Source organism: Pristis pectinata, chromosome 4 (genome assembly GCF_009764475.1).
Source record: "Pristis pectinata isolate sPriPec2 chromosome 4, sPriPec2.1.pri, whole genome shotgun sequence".
NCBI classification, from domain to species: Eukaryota; Metazoa; Chordata; class Chondrichthyes; order Rhinopristiformes; family Pristidae; genus Pristis; species Pristis pectinata.
Window position 1 is genome coordinate 56,029,118 of NC_067408.1, and position 17,492 is coordinate 56,046,609.

The following is a 17,492-nucleotide window of genomic DNA, read 5'->3' on the forward strand; positions in this document are numbered from 1 at the left end:
TCCACTGAACCCAGGCCACAGGCTGACAGCAAATCCAACTTCAGACCCAGGGAACCGGAGTATGTTTTCGACTCAATGCTTTGACAGGAATCGGTCTTGCTCGTCAGAAGGAACATCTAACAGGGCCAGTTCTTCAACTCTACCCGATGGACAAATGGGCCCAAGGGTCCTCGCCCCTTCATCACTGACCCTAGAGCAGTGAGCAAGGTCCTGGAGAGGACATCCATGGTGCCACTCCTGCCCCACTCTGGTACACACAACATTCCCTCCCCCCAGTGCCAGAGTTGACAGTATTGGAAAGATTGACTATTAGCAACAGGAAGAGGCCATTTGACCTCTCTATCATGTCATAGAGTTACACAGCATAGAAACAGGCCCTTCGGCCCACTGAGTTCATGCCGACCATCAGCCATTCAGTTACACTGACGCATTTTATTCTCCCCACATTCCCATCAACTACCCCCAGATTCTACCACTCACTTAAATACTAGGAGCAATTTACGGTGACCAATTAACCTACCAGCCCACACGACTTTGAGATGTGACAGGAAACCCACACGCCCCCAAGGAGAACGTGCAAACTCCACACAGGCAGCACCCGAGGTCAGGATCGAACCCAGGCCTCTGAGCCACTGTGCCACCCGGACTTGTCGATCAATTTGATTACAACTTGTCTGTGTGCTGACTCCATCTGCTCTGCTTCCTTTACCACCAATGCTTTTGCCTGATCAAAAACCCAACCAATCTGAGCTTTGGAGTATTTACCAGACTCCCTCCCACTCCTTGTGTTACCACTGCTCTTTGGGGAGGGGTGGGGTACTAGGTGCTGCCCCGCTGTGTGAAGGAACTGCTGCCTGACAGCAGCCACATCTCCTTGACCTCCCCCAGCAGAAAGTCTCTCTCCACACACCCCACCGAGGTTTCTGGCAGTTGCAGGAGAGTCTGCAGACGCCGGTGAGGTCAAGGAATCTGGAGAGAAACACAAACTGCTGAAGGAACTGACAGTTAACATTTTGGGTTGAGACCCCGTTTCAGGACGTCAGACCCCTGGCACCCCTGCCTGCCGAACCTGTCTGGGGTTCCACAGGCAGGGGGAGGAAGAGGTGCCAGGGATATCACCCCTAACGGCAGGCAGGTGGAGGGGCCCAGTCACTGCCACATACCTGAGGCGCCTCGGGCGTGTCGAGGATGAGGTCAGGCAGGTCACGCAGGAGCTGGTCGAAGGCCCTGGCTGCGTCCTCAGCCAACAGCTGCTTTCCACTGAGGTCGGCGAGGAGCCGGGAGATTAGTTCCCGGTGGCTGGCCTTTCCCTCCAGCGACATGGTCACCGAAAGGAACGGGAGCTTGCTCTTCTTGTTGCCCAGGTTCATCTGACGCAGCAGGGTCTAGGAAGCCAGAAAAACAGCATCAAGCAAATGTCTCACGCTCTCCCCTTCCCCCATCACCACAGTAGCCTCGACCAGTGGGAGAGGCAGTGCCCACCACACACTCCTTGCACCTCATCCTCTACCTCCATTTGCCTGGTGCCCATGGTGTGGGCACTGGGGGTGTTGAACTAGTTGCAAAACAATGATGATGCACACGCAAACTCGCAGCATGGGTTGCAGTGCTTTGATGCATGTCAGACAATAACTGCGGGAAGCAGGGAGCATGGGGAAATTGCAACCCATGTCAACAAGCTCCATCGACCCAAAGCCCAGCTCGGTGCTCCAAATGTTCTCCCCTTGGCCTTCTCTTTCCCTTTCACTCTTCCTGGATCACTCCAACACTACCAGTCCATGCCAGACTTTCCATTTTCTGATCTTTGACATCAGACAGAAAGTCAAACGGCAAACCAGTGAGCAAACCAGTGACGTACCATGCAATCAGTAAATCCTTTGCAGGTCCAACGTCAGAGGCTATGAGAGAGTTCCTTCCTCACTCAGTCAATAGCTGAGGGAATCTAATCCTTCTTAGCTACCATTAGCTAACGGAGTTTGGAGCGGTAATAGTAATCCAGGCACTGGGATCAATAATCTAGAGAAGGCAAGATCGAATCTTGTCGTCACATCTCAAGAATTGGAACCGGAAGGTCTTCACATCAGTAGAGGTGGTCAAGAAACGGCTGACTTGTTGCAAAAACCCAATAGGTTCACTGACACAAGGAAGGAAAGCAGTCAACATTTCCAGGACTATTCTAATCATGACCCCAGCTCCACATTCATGTGACCAAGCTTTAACCAACCCTTGATCCTGGCACATTGTGCAAACATCTCCTCGAGGCAGCCAAGAACGAGCAATGCCGGACTTACCAGCGACTTCAGAACCAGTGCATTAATCCACATGACATGAAAGTAGACCTGTGACCAGTTGACTCGATATTATATCAGGGTCTGCTCATACCTGGTCAGTAATGGGGCTAGACTTCAATTTGTAACTTCAGACCATTGATTGATAATAAGAGTGTGTAGCCTCCCCTGCATGGACTCTGTCTGCACTTCTCACTGCCTCAATAAGGCAGCTGACATAATCAAAGACCCCTCCCACCCCAGACATTTTCTCTTCTCTCCCCCTTTCATCAGCCAGAAGACACAAAAGCTTTGAAAACATACCACCAGGCTCAAGGACAGCTTCGATCCTGCTGTTATGAGACTACTGAATGGACCTCTTGTACATAAAAGATGAACTCTAAACCTCACTATCTATTTCATCATGGCCTTGTACCTTATTGTCTGCCTGCACTGCACTCTCTCTGTCACACTATATTCTGCATTTTGTTACTGCTATTCCCTTTGAATGACCTTATGTTTTGAAATGATCTGTATGAATGGCTTGTAAAACTAGAACTTTCAGTGTATCTCGGTACGTGTGACAATAATAAACCAATTTATATGAGTTTTACATCATTTAAACCCTTGCACATTACATACATTCATTCCTCTTTAAAGGTCCTGAAGTATGCTGTTTGACTTTTGGTCAACATTTACATTTTAGTTTGGCTTATTACCCATGGCTGCACGCTCCACAGAACAAGATTCCGACTCAGTTATCAGATCCCCGACCTTTACTGCAGAGAACTCCAACTCAAGAGCAGTGCTGGGACTCACTTACAGCAACCTCCTTGGTATCTCCGTGTTGAAAGTACTCCTGAATGATTGGGGTCACTGCCTTCTCAAACTCACTGTCGTCCAGTTCAGGAACAACCGTTTGGTAAACAGTTTCACCCTACAACAAAACAGACACCGGTCACTGACAAACTCAGAGACTCATCGATAGACTGTGTAAGGAATTTGCTGAAGTGTTGGAACATAGGGCCTGGAGTTGGCCTCTCCACTCCTTCTCCCTGCTCAGCCACTCAGCTTGATTAGAGGCAGTGCAGTGGTACAGCTGATAGAGCTGCTGCGTCACAGCACCAGAGACCCGGGTTCAATCCTGACCTTGGGTGCTGTGTGTGGAATTTGCACATTCTCCTTGTGACCATGTGGGTTTCCTCCAGTCTCCTTCCCACATCCTTTGGATGTGGGAGTTGGTAGGTTAATTGGTTGCTGTAAATTACTGCTGGTGTACATGGTGGTAAAATCTGTGAGTAGTCGACGGGAAATTGGGGAGAACAGTTTACAGGGAAAGAAATCAGTGGGGGAATAACGGGATTGCCCTGTGAACCAGCATGGACTCGATAGCCGAAACGGCCTCTTTCAATGAAATTAGGAAATATGGCCGATCTCTACCATGACCCAGTTTCCAGTGTTTGCTCCACGTTCTACTGGCTCAAAAATATACCTTGGAAACGTAACCATCTTAGGGACTCGGAGTCTTTAAGAAGAGAGTGATCGGGACTTTTACTCCCTTGTTTGGGAACAGAAATTCCAATTTCATTCTGGGTGGGCCCAGCTTGAACTTTAAGGTTGTGCGTAAAGGCAGGAACACATTAATTACAGAAATAGTGTGACCTATCTGGCATCATTGATGAAGCTGTAAATTAAAATAGACAAACATAGCGATTGCTGCTGAAGGGAAGTGAAATTATCTCTTTCATTTTGTTCATTGCCAAGGAAATGCACAAGTGTGAAAATAACTAACAAATTAAATGATGGCAATTGTTTCAACAAAATAATCTGAGGGAGGTCATAAGGAAGTAACAGCGAATGTGCATGCTGTGTACAAATGCGACATTCAAAACCTCCCTTGATGGGTTTGTTCAGCTTAAGCTACATGGTCTGGTGGCTCAGCATTCTGTTCCTCACTTGAATGTATTTTATCAGAAACTGGACTGTTCAGGTGCCTGTGCAGTTGCTGTGCTGAAGTTTCTCTTGGGCACCCATTGTAGGGTTTGTGTGAACGCATGGAGACTGTCAGGCATGCACAGTAATACTGGGTGACTTTCATAGCACATTTTGACCCTGCTGTGCACAATCCTTAAGTTGCTGTGGCAGCACTGACAAGTCTAACCTCGGTCTCCACACACCCACAAAGAGAAAACATAACACCAGGCAGCAGTAATATTCACCAACACATCCTAACATACAAATGCCAACACGCCTTCAGTGCTCCCTAATCCTCAGCTTTCATTACAGGAATGCTCAGAGAAACAATACAGTTCTATGACCATATCCTACAATAAACCCACAGAACACTTAGTGGTACAAGTGACCAAACCACCAGTAACCTAATGAAAGCACTAGTAATGTATAAAAACATCCCATATTACGACTACAGAAGAGCAAAAGAATATGTGGTTATATATTGGAGATAAAGTTCTTCCAAGTGACCCTACTGAAGTTGATCAACATTTCGTGCATCTCCGTCAGATCATCCCTCAGCTGTCTAGGTTCGGACCTGACCCAGGAATACCTGCTTGTCGTCATCATAGTTGGGGTCGTGGATGTCCGGTTGGTCCACGTCGTACACCTGAGCTGCAGCGCCCCACACACCTTTGCCACCCGCGCCTCCTGTGACACACAGAAGGCATTGATTAGATGTGCTCACACAGTGAAACTCAGCCACCTCCCAGTAGGTACGAGACAAACATAATAAAAATAAGAGTGGGAGAAGGCCATTCAACCCTTTGAGCCTGCACTACCATTCGGCAAGGTCGTGGCTGATCTGACCTTTGGTGTCAGATCCACTTTCCATCCCCTTCACCTGTACTCAAAATCTCTGTCTAATTCAGGCTTGAACATGCTTGAATGACTCCACCTCTATAGTTCCTTGCATAGAGGCTTCCAAAGATTGACCACCTTCACAGATGGAGATCCCCCTTCTCAACAATAAGGCTACCCCTTATTCAGAGATTTTCCACACCAGTTCCAGACTCCTCAATCAGCAGAGCCATCATCGAAGCACCCACTTGTCAAGGCTCTCAGAATCATAATGAACCTCATTCTGTTCAACCTTTCCTCACAGGACAGTGCCTTCATCACAGTGGTCAACACACTAAACCTTGGTTGCTCTACCTCTGGGTATATCCCCCTTAAATACGGAGACTAAACCTGTAAACAGAACTCCAGCTTGGGTCTCACCAACACCAGCAAGACTTCCTCATTGTACTCTCCCCTGATAGTAAATCAATATTCCATTGCATTCCTCACTACTTGAATTATCTGCATGCAAATATTGTGCTCCTTGCACAAGGATAGACCAACATTTCAGCAACACTGCTTTCATATTCTACAAGAGGATAGCCTTTGGTTTCTCCACCTTATTCTCCTTCTGTTGATTTTCTGGCCACTCACTTCACCTGCCTACATCCCCTTGTGGGCTCCTTTGCATCCTCCTTACAATCGACTGCCCCACCTTTTTATGTACAATTGGCAAACTTGGCTTTATTACACCAGCCTTTCGTGGTGAACAGTTGAGGCCCCAGCACAAATCCCTGACACACCCATGTGCTACAGCTAGCCAACCTGAAAACTAACCTTTCATCCCCGTTCTCCATTCCTGTCTGCTAACCACTCCTTTATCCACACTTATTATTGGGCACCATATCAGATGTCTTTTGGAAGTCCAAATAGTCTGAGTGCCCCACTATCAACTCGTAACTAATGGATTCCGGGGTTTCCGAATATCACCTGGCCTCGACCTCTGTTTTCCCTTTCCTTCTCGAATACCTGTCACTGAGTATCCATCACATCCTTCAACTTGACCTGCACAACCCCCCATGCAATTGCCTTTAAAGTTTAAGACTCCCGTTTCAGACATGGCTTCATCCCTCTCAAACCGAATGCGAAATTCTATCATATTATGGCCCCTCTTCCCCAGGAGATCCTTTACCATGAAATTACTAATTAATTCTGTCCCATTAAACATGACCACTTACAAACAGCCCTTCCCCAAGTTGGGCCTACAAGGTAATGTTCTGGGAGTCTCTCTCTAATGCATTCTACAAGGCTCTCCTCAGACTATCCATGTACCTACTGCTTTGTTAGAACCCCCACCATTGTTTGTGCAGTGTTAGAAGGGGCAATGAAGCTCTTCCAGACATTTTGGTGAACTACTCTGCACAAAGCGAAATGATTTGCAATTAGTCACTTCCAGCAATGGACCAGGGCTGCCAATCACTCCAGGTTTGGTCTGGAGTTGCCAGAAAGTAGATTTATATTAAGAGTGGACATGCTCCCTTCCAATTCAACAACATTCAGTGGACGTGAGATGACTGTGGGGCTACGCATCCCTAATGAAATTGGAAATGGACTGAGAAGCTTCTGGGACTAAGATCAAGCCCCCATTATCGACAGGGATGAACATTTGAACCAACACCCATAGTTCAGAAGTCAAGCATTCATGGAATACAGTTCAACCAGAGTTGGCAGCCCTGGTGCTTAGTATATTCCAGCCCAAAATACTGCTGTATAGGCACGGCTATGTCCAAGGACAGACAGAACTCATGGTGAAACTACTACACCTCCCACAGAACATCTCCCAATTCAATAACCATGCAGCCAAATCCCCATTCAAAGTGCTCCTCCCCAGACACCTGACTTTCACAATAGGCAGCTGACACATGGCACAAAGTGACTGTTAAAGGGCCCTGAAACCACCTCTCCCTGGATTTACTTCCACCATCGCTTCAGAGGTTGGGCAGTTTCAAGTCCTCGCAAGTATAACTACAAGCCTGTGCTATGTTCAGTGCTGACAAGAGAGCAGGGAGACTCTCGAGTGGCTACAAGAAGGAAGCTAACGGGGATAAGGAAACAGAAGTGCAAAGAAAGACTGGAGACGTTCCCTCAATCTTCAACACCCCATGCCCCTGTTCTTAATTACCTTTCTTAGGAAGCCCTCGACCCTTTCCTGATCGGGACTTTTTGTCCCCCATCTTGCTTTTGTTACCGCCAGCGTCCGTACTCTCGGAGAACGACTCACGGCCAGACCCAGAGTCACGTGACGAACTCTTCCTCAGCTTCCTCTTGGCCTTGGCACTCTGACGTGCTTTGTGTAGCTCCTCCTCGCGGGTGGCCAGGGTGCCAGCATCTGCAGCCTGGCCCAGAGCACACTCATCACCAGCTGCAAAACACAACGCACATCCGCATTTACACCCAGCTCAATAACGCGACAGAACCAAGGACCTTCACAGTAACAGCATCCAACAAAACTCTGCGGGCATTAAAACTGGTGACCAAATAGTTGGTCAAAGATTCAGGTCTGAGAGTCTCTATCAAAACTGAGAAGGAGAGGAAGCAAGTTAGTTTTCAGATACGGAAAACCAAAGGCACAGGACGGAAGGAACCCAGCCAACCCATCATGCCAGGCTGGGAACTTTAGGCACTTTCCCAATTAGGCCTATACTACTCTCATCACTCTATTCTACCTTAGAGTCATAGCGACATACAACATAGAAACAGGCCCTTCAGCCCAACTGCTCCATGCCGACCACGATTCCCATCTAAGCTGCTGCTCAGGTTTGGCCAATATCCCTCTAAACTTTTCCTGTGTACCTGTCCAAGTACCTTTTAAATGTTGTTAATGTACCTGTCTCAACCACTTCCTCTGGCAGCTCATTCCATATACTGACCATCCTCTGGGCGAAAAAGATCCTCCTCAGGTTCATATTAAATCTCTCCCCCCCTCACCTTAAACCTTACCTTCCCCAACAACATCCATCTTGCCCCTCGTCAATCATGACTCTCCACATAAAGCCTCCTCTACCCAACCCCAACATTCCCTCAATCTTCACTCCATTATCCCCTCCAAGCCTCATTTACCCCTCCAATCCCCTGCCCTTCATCTATAAACCCCATCCCACCTCCATCCATACCTTATCCAAGCTCAAGAAACAGTCATTCGGGGTATGCCCATTTGAATAAGGTGCCCACTTACCCAGGTCACGAACCAGACCAGGCAATGTCAGGATAATGAGGAAAACACAAACTTGAATTCTCACTCTTACGTCACAGAGAGGAGCAGTGAAAGTTTTAGTGGTCTGGAAGTATAGAAAATTATAACCATCTCCTTCAGGGGAGCAGCTTCAAATCAGCATCACAAGCAGAACATTAAAGGTTTTGGATGTCCACGGTACAGCTGTTAAGTATCATCTTCAGTGACACTCACACCTGAAGCAGAGGTTGGCTGTTGAACATCCAATCCAGAGATTTACGGAGTTCAGTGCTGTGCTGAGGGAATGTTGCTCCATCAGGTGTGCTGTCTTCAGGATGAAATATTAACCAAACTCTTGTCTGCCCCTTGAAGGGAAGAGATGATCCCACTGCACTATTCAAGGGGGGAGCAATATAGTTCAGCAAATTACTGTTACAACGTGTGCAAACAGCTGAGGGGCAGCCAGCAAGGTTCCACAAACGATAAGGCAATGAGCAGGTATTCTGGTTTCTAAAGTGACGTTGACTTGTGGGATGTGCATTAATTTGGACATTAAACTCAATGATTTAATGTCACATTCCACAGGGAAGAACCTCCCGATACGTCAGGGGAACGTCAGCCAGGAGCACGGACTCAGATTTCAGGCTGGGATTAGGTTTTTAAAAAAAGCACAGTTCAGCCTACACTTTGTTATCACTCCTTCACACGAGGACACGTGTTTCCACATGCTTTCCAGGCACAGCAAGAGAAAGGATTTTAGGAAGCCTTCAAAAGTGGAGCCAAGGGAAGCCATTGCAAGAACAGCCACCAAGAAAAGCATTAAGTACACATCCAGACTGTTTGTGAGATTACATTCCAGTTGGCCAGCTGCAAATTCCTGGCCCCTCCCCTCCCCGCCTCCCCCAACAGCCAACCCTCAACTTCCACATGCACGTAACTGTAATCAGTGAGAGTGCCACAGTGCAGGAGCTGGGCTGTATTGTCGTACCATTACAAAACAGGCACCATGCCTGGAAGCAGATGTGATGTGTAGGTCTGACAAGGTCAGAGCTCAGCAGGGAGGGGGGTTCCAGGTGGAGAAAGTGCAACCTCTGCTTGTTAATAATGCAATGGTTTTAATCAGCACCGGGATCCCACATCTGAGCGCTCCTTTCAGATGACTGACTTTTCCTTGTCACAGAGTTCCCACTTCCCAATCCCTTCCCCAATTTACCCAGAGCAAGCATCCAGCATTCCCAGCTCTGCAACAGGAGCTGAGGGCTTCGAACCTGCTAAGCAGAGGCTGACACTCTGTGTCAGAATCTGGAGTTCTAGGTTTGTATCAAGGGAAATGCTGATTAGTGGGTTTGGGTAAATCCCTTCCCTCTCGCAATTTGGATGGGAGGATTCTCAAAGCCTATGGTGCCAATGTATAAATCACCCTATCAACCGACTGTTCTGATGTTGGAAGCAGAATTCACGCCAGAGCTTGTGCATCCATGCACTAATTCACAATTCTCCACAGGAAGACTTTGGAGATACAAAAACAGTAAGAATGCCATCCTATCAGACTGTTAATTAAACTGCATGTCCTTCCAATAACTTACATCATCTTTAATGGAAAGTGTCTGGAGGAACGAGGACAATAACTTCAGAATAAATGGCTGGTGTATTATCCAACCCTTCCCCAAATAACATTCGGTTTATAAAATAAACGTAGGAAATACTCAGCAGGTCAGGCAGGATGTATGTCGTGAGAAACAGAATTAATGCTTCATCAGCACAAGGAAATGTTAGACATAAAGCAAGTTTCAAGTTGCACAGAAAGTGGGAGGAGGGACAGAGAATGAAAGGGAAGTTCTGGTGTGGTGCCAACTGAGGTGGTGGTGCAGGCTGGCGAATAACAAAAGGCACAGCTTGCAGAGGTGTCAATAGATGATTGAAGTTACCAGGAGGGGAGAGAGGGAACAAAAGCAGGAAGTACAAGATAAAAGGCTAGACTGGCTGAATGCCTGAAATTGTTGAATTCATTATTCGGGACTGAAGGCCGTAATATGTCTAATCAGAAGGTGAATTGCTCCTCCTTGTTGGGCTTGCTGCGTACACTTTGCAAATGGGACTAGATCAGGTAGGCAACTCATCGGCATAGTCAGGTTGGGCTAAAGGGCCTGTTTCCGTGCTGTGTGGCTCTGTGACTCCTGGTTGCCATACTACAGGAAGGACGTGGTAGTAATAGGGAGAGTGCAGAAGAGGTTCACCAGGATGCTGCCTGGAATGAAGGGCTGTAGTTATAAGGAGAGATTGCATAGGCTGGGTTTATTCTCACTGGAATGTAGGAGGCTGAGGGATGAATTTATAAGGGGCATAGATAGGATAGGTAGTCAGAATCTTTTTGCCAGGATAGGGAGTCTAGAACTAGAGAGCACAGGTTCAAGGTGAGAGAGGAGAAATTTAAAGGAGATCTGAGGGGTAATTTTTTTCCACACATTTGAAATGAGCTGCCAGAGGAGGTGGTGGAAGCAGAAACAATTATAATGCTTAAAAGGCATTTAGACAGGTATTTGGATAGGAACTGTTTAGAGGAATACAGGCAAATGAGACTACAGGTCTGTTACTGTTCTGTACAATTCTACGACAGTGTACGAGACCAAAGAAAGGTCAGAGTGCAAAGGAAAATTAAAGTGACAGGATGCTGGAATTTTAGGATTACTTGCAGTCACCCAGCCAACATTTGGTTTCTTTTATGTTGAGGAGACCACATTGTGAGAGACAAATGCAGTACACCAAATTGGAACTCTTATGTCATTGCATGGCCTGTATGAAGCGTTTGGATCCCCAACAAAGAAAGGAAATAAGAGAGCAGGTGCTGCATCTCCTATGGTTCCACTGGGTGCTATGAAAAGGGGAGTGAGTGTTGGAGGAGAAGGGAGAGCGAAAAAGGGAAGGATCACTTTGGAACACCAGCATGGGATGTGTCCAATGGTGACAAAGGAGCGCAGAGCTGAGAATAGAATCAGATTAATCACGATCTCATTAAATGGCACAGCAGGTTTGAAAGGCCAAGTAGCCTACTCCTCCTCCCACTGCGCATGTTTTGGAAATCATAAAATCATATATAAAAGGACAAAACTCTATTCCTTCTTTCCCAGTTCTTCAACCTGAAACATTAACTCTGCTTCCTTTTCCACAGATTTTGCCCGACCTGCTGAGTGTTTCCAGCATTTTCTGTTTTATTTCAGGATTTCCAGCATATGCAGTGTTTGATTTCCATGGTGAAGGGGATGCCATGGTTGAAAGAAAAGGACAAGGTTAGAGGTAAAGGCTCTTGGCCAACGAAATTATGTAAAGGTAAAGGAGAAGAACTCAGCACCACATCAGACTCAGAACTGATTGAGATGGTCGGAGGGGATAGAGCTAAGGCTTCTGCCGAGGACTGATGTTTGGGATCAGAGAAGTAGATCACAAGCAAATACGAGGAGCAGGAAACTTCACCCCAAACCCACCCTGCCATTTAATATGATCATGGATGATATACCCCAATTCTCAACTCCTCCTCTGCCCCAATTCCCCATAATCCTCAATCCTCTAATCTTTCTAAACTTTAAATACTTCCAATGATTTGGCTCCACAAATCATGGGCAAAGAATTCCAGACATTCACCACTCTGCAAAAAGAACTTTCTGCGTACTTCAGATTCAAATGAAGCTATGTCCCCTCGTTTCGAGATTCTCTCACTGGTGAAAATATCTCAACATCTCCCATCTAGTCCCTTAGGATCTTGTATGTTAAGTAAGATCATTCCTCGTTCTTCCAAACTCTGAGGACCCAAACTATCCAGCTTCTCTTGATAGGACAACCCTCTCATCCCAGGAATAGGCCTGGTGAATCTCTTTTGGAAAATAAGATAGCAAGGGGCAAGACTGTGAGGAGAACTGGGGTCAGAGGGAAGTGAAAAAGAAGATCTAGAGGAAAACGTAAACTTAGGAGATTTAAGTTTGCAATCTAGATATGCGAAATGAAGAAAATGCATTTTTTTTGTTCATGCACTGCATGCAGTAATGGGTAAAGTGCAGTGGATACCAGGACGTATTAGGGGAAAGAGATGCAGTTTGGGTAGCAAGTTCCAGTACACAGCATACCAAGAACATGAATTAATCCAGTTAATTCTTTATCATTGCGATCACACCTCGAGCTGAGGAATGGGTGTGTTCATTTTGAGTGCAGAGGATCTCCTCCATGATGCAAGGATCCAAAACTAGACTTGCAAGTGAAACTTTTCAAGCAAGTAGACAGATTCTCTCTCCACCCCTCAACACCACAACCCATCTCGTCAAAATGATAGAAGACTTCCTTTATGACTGTAAAACTCCCAACTGACAGATACGTCCATTGTAATGCAGCAAAGTAATTGTCTTATTAGGCAATGGAACAGTTTCCATGTGATCTGACCAACATTCATCCTCAACTTATCACATTGATGTTGCAGAGACTCCCAAACAATAACTACACTTCTAAAATTCGTCAAGCATGGCATGACTGATACTTGCCATTTCTAACTACAATTTCTCCAAGTGTTTCTTCGATGGGGCTCCTTCTAAGATTTGCAAGTGAACTGAACATTGATCGATCATCCAGTGCTCAGACATTCCCTGACATCAGAATGAACCCAGTTGGTTGGAGAACAATAATGCTGGGGGATCTCAGAAGGGAGCTGAGATGGATCACCTACTTAGCACCTCTGGCTGAACATGGTTACTAATGCTTTAGCCACTCTTTGGTACTCAGGACCCCGCCATCGAGAATGGGGATAGATTTGAAAATGCTTCTCATTAGCTATTTAACTTGTCATCATTCTTGACTGGATGTAATAGGGCTTTGGTCTGATCCACTGACCGTGGGATCACTTTGTCTACTACAAACTGTTTAACATGCTTGATGTCCTGTGTTGCAGCTTCACCAGGCTGGTATCTCATTTCAGGTATGCCCGGTGTCACTCCCAGCATATCCTCCTGCACTCTTCATTGAGCTGGGGGTAATCCCTTGGTTTAACTGTAATTGTAAATTGAGGGTTATGCAAGGCCACAAAATTACAGATTGTGATGGTTCAGAGCTCACGGATGGTCAGACCCGATCTGCCACTTTTTGGGAGTCAATCCCACTTAGCATGTGTAGTGCCACAGTATAAAGGAAGGCACCTTCAGTCTGAAGACAGGGTGTTGTCTCCACAAGAACATTGGACATTTATAAAGAGATTCATTAAGAATACTGATGAGGAAGAGAACATATAGGTTCATCTCTTGTATTGGTTCGCTCCACATCCATTGTAGATCCACTGAGCAACTCTGTCCTTCAGGATCCGATCAGCTCAATCAGTGGTCATGTTATCCAGCCAGTTTAGGTGATGGATACTGAAGTCCTCCACCCAGAGGACGTTCTATGCACTATATGAAGTGCTTTGGTCGTGAAAGGTGCCATACAACCTCTCTTTCCGCATATCTTCAAATTGAAAAGAAAGGTTAAAAAAAATGCTGGTGTCTTACACACAGCTCTTTGATCAGGATTAGAACCAGTTAAGATTTCGGTCTTGGCACATCGCTCCTCTGTCCATACACAATGGCCACTTGATCAACTCAGTCCACTCCCCACCACTGATGTCATTACACAGCATCTTTACCACACCCAGGCATTCCAAGGCAATTCACAGCACTGTGGCATGGAGACAAAGGTGGGTTCCACGGTCTCACGGAAGGAGAGTCCTAGAGAGGTGTTTCAGAGCTCAGTGTCCAGGAGAGTGTGAGGTGAAGGAAGTCACGCTATTAGCCAGAACTGGAAGAGTGCTGGAGTGTCAGAGTTGTGAAAATGGATGAAGTTACACAGATTAGGGTGGGGGAGGTGAAGGAGGGATTTTAAGAAAAGGAATTTCAAATAGGTGCGTTTGGTGGACCAAGAACCAATGTCAGGCAATGAGTAGAGGTATGATGAGTGAGGACACCCGAAGCAGGCCAGTTTACAAACTGCAGTGTTGGAGAAGTTTATGGACCACACACTGTGGAAACTGGACAGATCACTTCAGTACACCGAGGGGTTTAATCCTACCTAATTTGTGTGTGGCACTGTGGCAGAAGCCTTTTGGATAAAATGGCTCTAATAAACTCTTGAATACTTTAAAATCACTGAGTTCCAAAATGAACCAGGCCTAGGCCCAAACATCTTCGGCTGCTTCATAATGATCATCCTTGCATCAGAAGGTCAGAAGTGGGAACGTCCTCCTGTGATTGCACAACGTGCAATTCCCGTCACAACTCCTCCACAAATGGAGCAGCCCATGTCTGCATGCAGCAAGACCTGGACAACATTCAAGCATCAGCTGATGAGCAGACGATATCATTCATGCTACAAAAGTGCCAGGCAATGACCACCTCGCCAAGGTCTACCCTCAACATTCAATGGCATTACCATCACTGAGACCCCACCATCAGCACCCTTGCATTACTATTGACCAGAAACACAAATGGACTAGCCACACACTACAGTGGTTACAAGAACAAGGCAGAGGCTGGGTAAGCTCCAGTGAGTAACTCACCACCTGACACCCCAGGCCTTCCCATCATCTTCAAGGCACAAGTCAGGAACACTCTCCACTTCCCTGGATGAGGGCAGCTCCAACAAAAGCGAAGCAGCTCAACGCCCTCCAAGACAGAACAGCCTGCTTGATTGGTGCCTGTCCACCACCCATTCCCTCCACCACTCATGCACAGTAGTGTGTACCATCTCAGATCAGATTAGTTTATCGTCACGTACACCAGGGTGCAATGAAATTCCTTGCTCACGTGAAGCTCAGAGTAAACAGTATATATGGTAGTAATAAATGCAACAGTAAATACAGCGAGAAGTGTAAAAAGGTGCAAAGATTGTGCTGAAATCTACAAAATGCACTGCAGTTACTCAGAGACTTGCCTGACAGTATCTCCCAAATCTAGAGTCAAAGAATCGTGCAGCAAAGCAGGCCATTCAGCCCACCATGTCCCTAATGCCCATTGTATCTACCTACACAAATCCTCCTTACCCATGTTAGATCCATAGCTTTCCACCACTACAAGGACAGGGAAGCTCCCCCTGAAGACTCCCCTCCGTGCCTACACCATCTTGACTTGGAAATATATCGCCGGTTTTCCATCGTTCCCGCTTCTAAATCCTGGAACTCTCTCCCCAGCAGCACTCTGGGAGCACCTTCACCAGAGGTTCAAGGTGCAGTTCACCCCAACTTCCCAAGAGCAATCAGGAATCGGCACTAAATGGAATAAATCCAGAAAAAATCGAAAAACTGTAACCCTCCTCCCACCAGTGAGATCAGGTGATAGTGCCTGCAAAGTCACCTGCTCCTTGCAAATACTGCTGCACTCTCCACGTCGCCAGTCAAATTACTGAAACAAAATTATTATTTTCTGACAATGATCTTATTTGCATCTGAAAGAATGGACGTCTTCTCTTTCCCAGGTGCAACGCTTGCTGAACCAAGTATTATGTCTCGCGGAAGTTTGGAGCAGGTTTACCACGAGTTCAGGCAGAGACGTGGTCACTGCCCCCACCCCGCCCGAGCGGGGACCAACGCACGCCTTCCCCCGGGGGTCAATGCGGGCTCTCCCGCTGCACCAACCGCAAACAGCTCGGGGCAGCGGGGAGAAAGTGCGGAGACCCATCTGAGGCGGGGTGTGGACCTTCTCCCCAAGGTGGTCGGGCATTGAATAACTGACTGCCCCCTCGCTGCAAACATTGCAGACCCAATCAATGCACCCCCTCCTTACCCGACCCCGGAGCCTCGGTCGCCATGGCTCCTCCAGTCCTTGTAATCTCCCACTCTTGTCGAGGTGTAATACAGCACGAACCCCGCTCGGTCTGAGACCTCCTCTCACTCACTGGTCCCGTCTCTGCAACTCTCAAAACAACTCAACCAAACTTTTGCAAACTTTCCTTTCCTTCCACGTTCCAGTCACGTGACGGCGCCAGCGCCCGCGCTGATTGGCTGAGTTTGGGGAGGGGTGGGACGGGGTGCTCAGTATTTTTAAACCAGAACTGTTTACTTAAGAGATTGGGAGAAGGAGAAAGCAGGGGTTGAGTTTGGAAGTTACGTAAACAGATTGGTGGGAATCAGCGGTGAAATTAGCATGAAACTTAACCCAGAGATAACACAGAACCGACCGTCATTTACTCCTTGAGCAAGACTGGTGCATCAGTACATCTTCAAAATAGAAAGGCCGTTTGGCCCAGCTTTTTTTTGCTTTACACACGCCCCTCCCATCTTCACCTCACCCACGAGTACGTCTTCCTGACCTAGTTTCTTTAAGCACAACCCTCATGCCAACCCCTCCTTTTGATAAAATGTTCCACGTTTTGCCTGCCGGATTTATCTGTGTATTGTTTCCCGCCGTCCCGAGTGGAGACATCTCTCAACTGCTCTATTACACTTCACCGAGCCTTCATCAGATCGGCAGTCAAATCTCCATGATCCAACCACGGTCACGGATTCTCCCCGACCTGCTGAGAATTTCCAGTCGCTGTTGTGTTCTGCATCTCATAGATCTAGCATTTTGTTTCCCTTTGCTCCGCCAGGCAGTCAGCTACGATTAACAGGCATTTATCATCCTGTCCGACAGAGTACCCATAGCATTGTCACCCGGACAGTTTTGGTCCCCACCCTCTCACCAGCCATTCCCTTTGTTCCCTCCATCCCTCCCTCTCTCTCTGCAACTTAAAGCAGACCGTTTTCTGACTTTTGTCAACCTGCATTGTTAACAACGTTTCCAGAATTGAAAGTAACTTTAACTCCTTATCGATGTCGTAGTATCACCAACATTGCTTGATTGTGTTGGCCTACTTTCACTTTTGACTATTTCTCGCTCCACAGATGCTGCCTGACCGGCTAAGAATTTCCAGCATTTTCTTTTTAATCTCAGATTTCCAGCATCAGTTTTTTTTGAGCTTTTCGACACTCATCTCTTTTCCAAAGAGATCCATTTTCTTCTGCCTTTTCCATTAGTTGCACCTTCTTGATTTTGGCATTGTCCTTGCAAAGCTTTTTGCTCTATTTGCTGAGCTTCTATATTGTTTATACTTATAAACTGCACACCACTGAGATGAACATAGATATACTGATGGAATAGTTAATACATCATCTTCCCCACTACCACCACAAAGGGATCTAGTGGCCTCTCAAAATTTTTATT

General features: G+C 46.7%; 1 protein-coding gene across 1 annotated transcript in view; it reads right to left on the reverse strand.

The window, feature by feature from the left end:
* LOC127569781 (programmed cell death protein 4-like) overlaps positions 1-16,264 on the reverse strand; it is a 38,186-nt gene extending 21,922 nt beyond the window's left edge. The window contains exons 1-5 of the mRNA XM_052014669.1: positions 16,074-16,264; positions 7,240-7,479; positions 4,831-4,928; positions 3,091-3,204; positions 1,164-1,385 (exon numbers count right to left, since the gene is read on the reverse strand). Of these exons, the coding sequence (XP_051870629.1) occupies positions 1,164-1,385; positions 3,091-3,204; positions 4,831-4,928; positions 7,240-7,479; positions 16,074-16,098 (699 nt within the window). The 5' untranslated portion in view covers positions 16,099-16,264. The remainder of the gene's footprint in view (positions 1-1,163; positions 1,386-3,090; positions 3,205-4,830; positions 4,929-7,239; positions 7,480-16,073) is intronic.
* Positions 16,265-17,492: the final 1,228 nt, after the last annotated feature.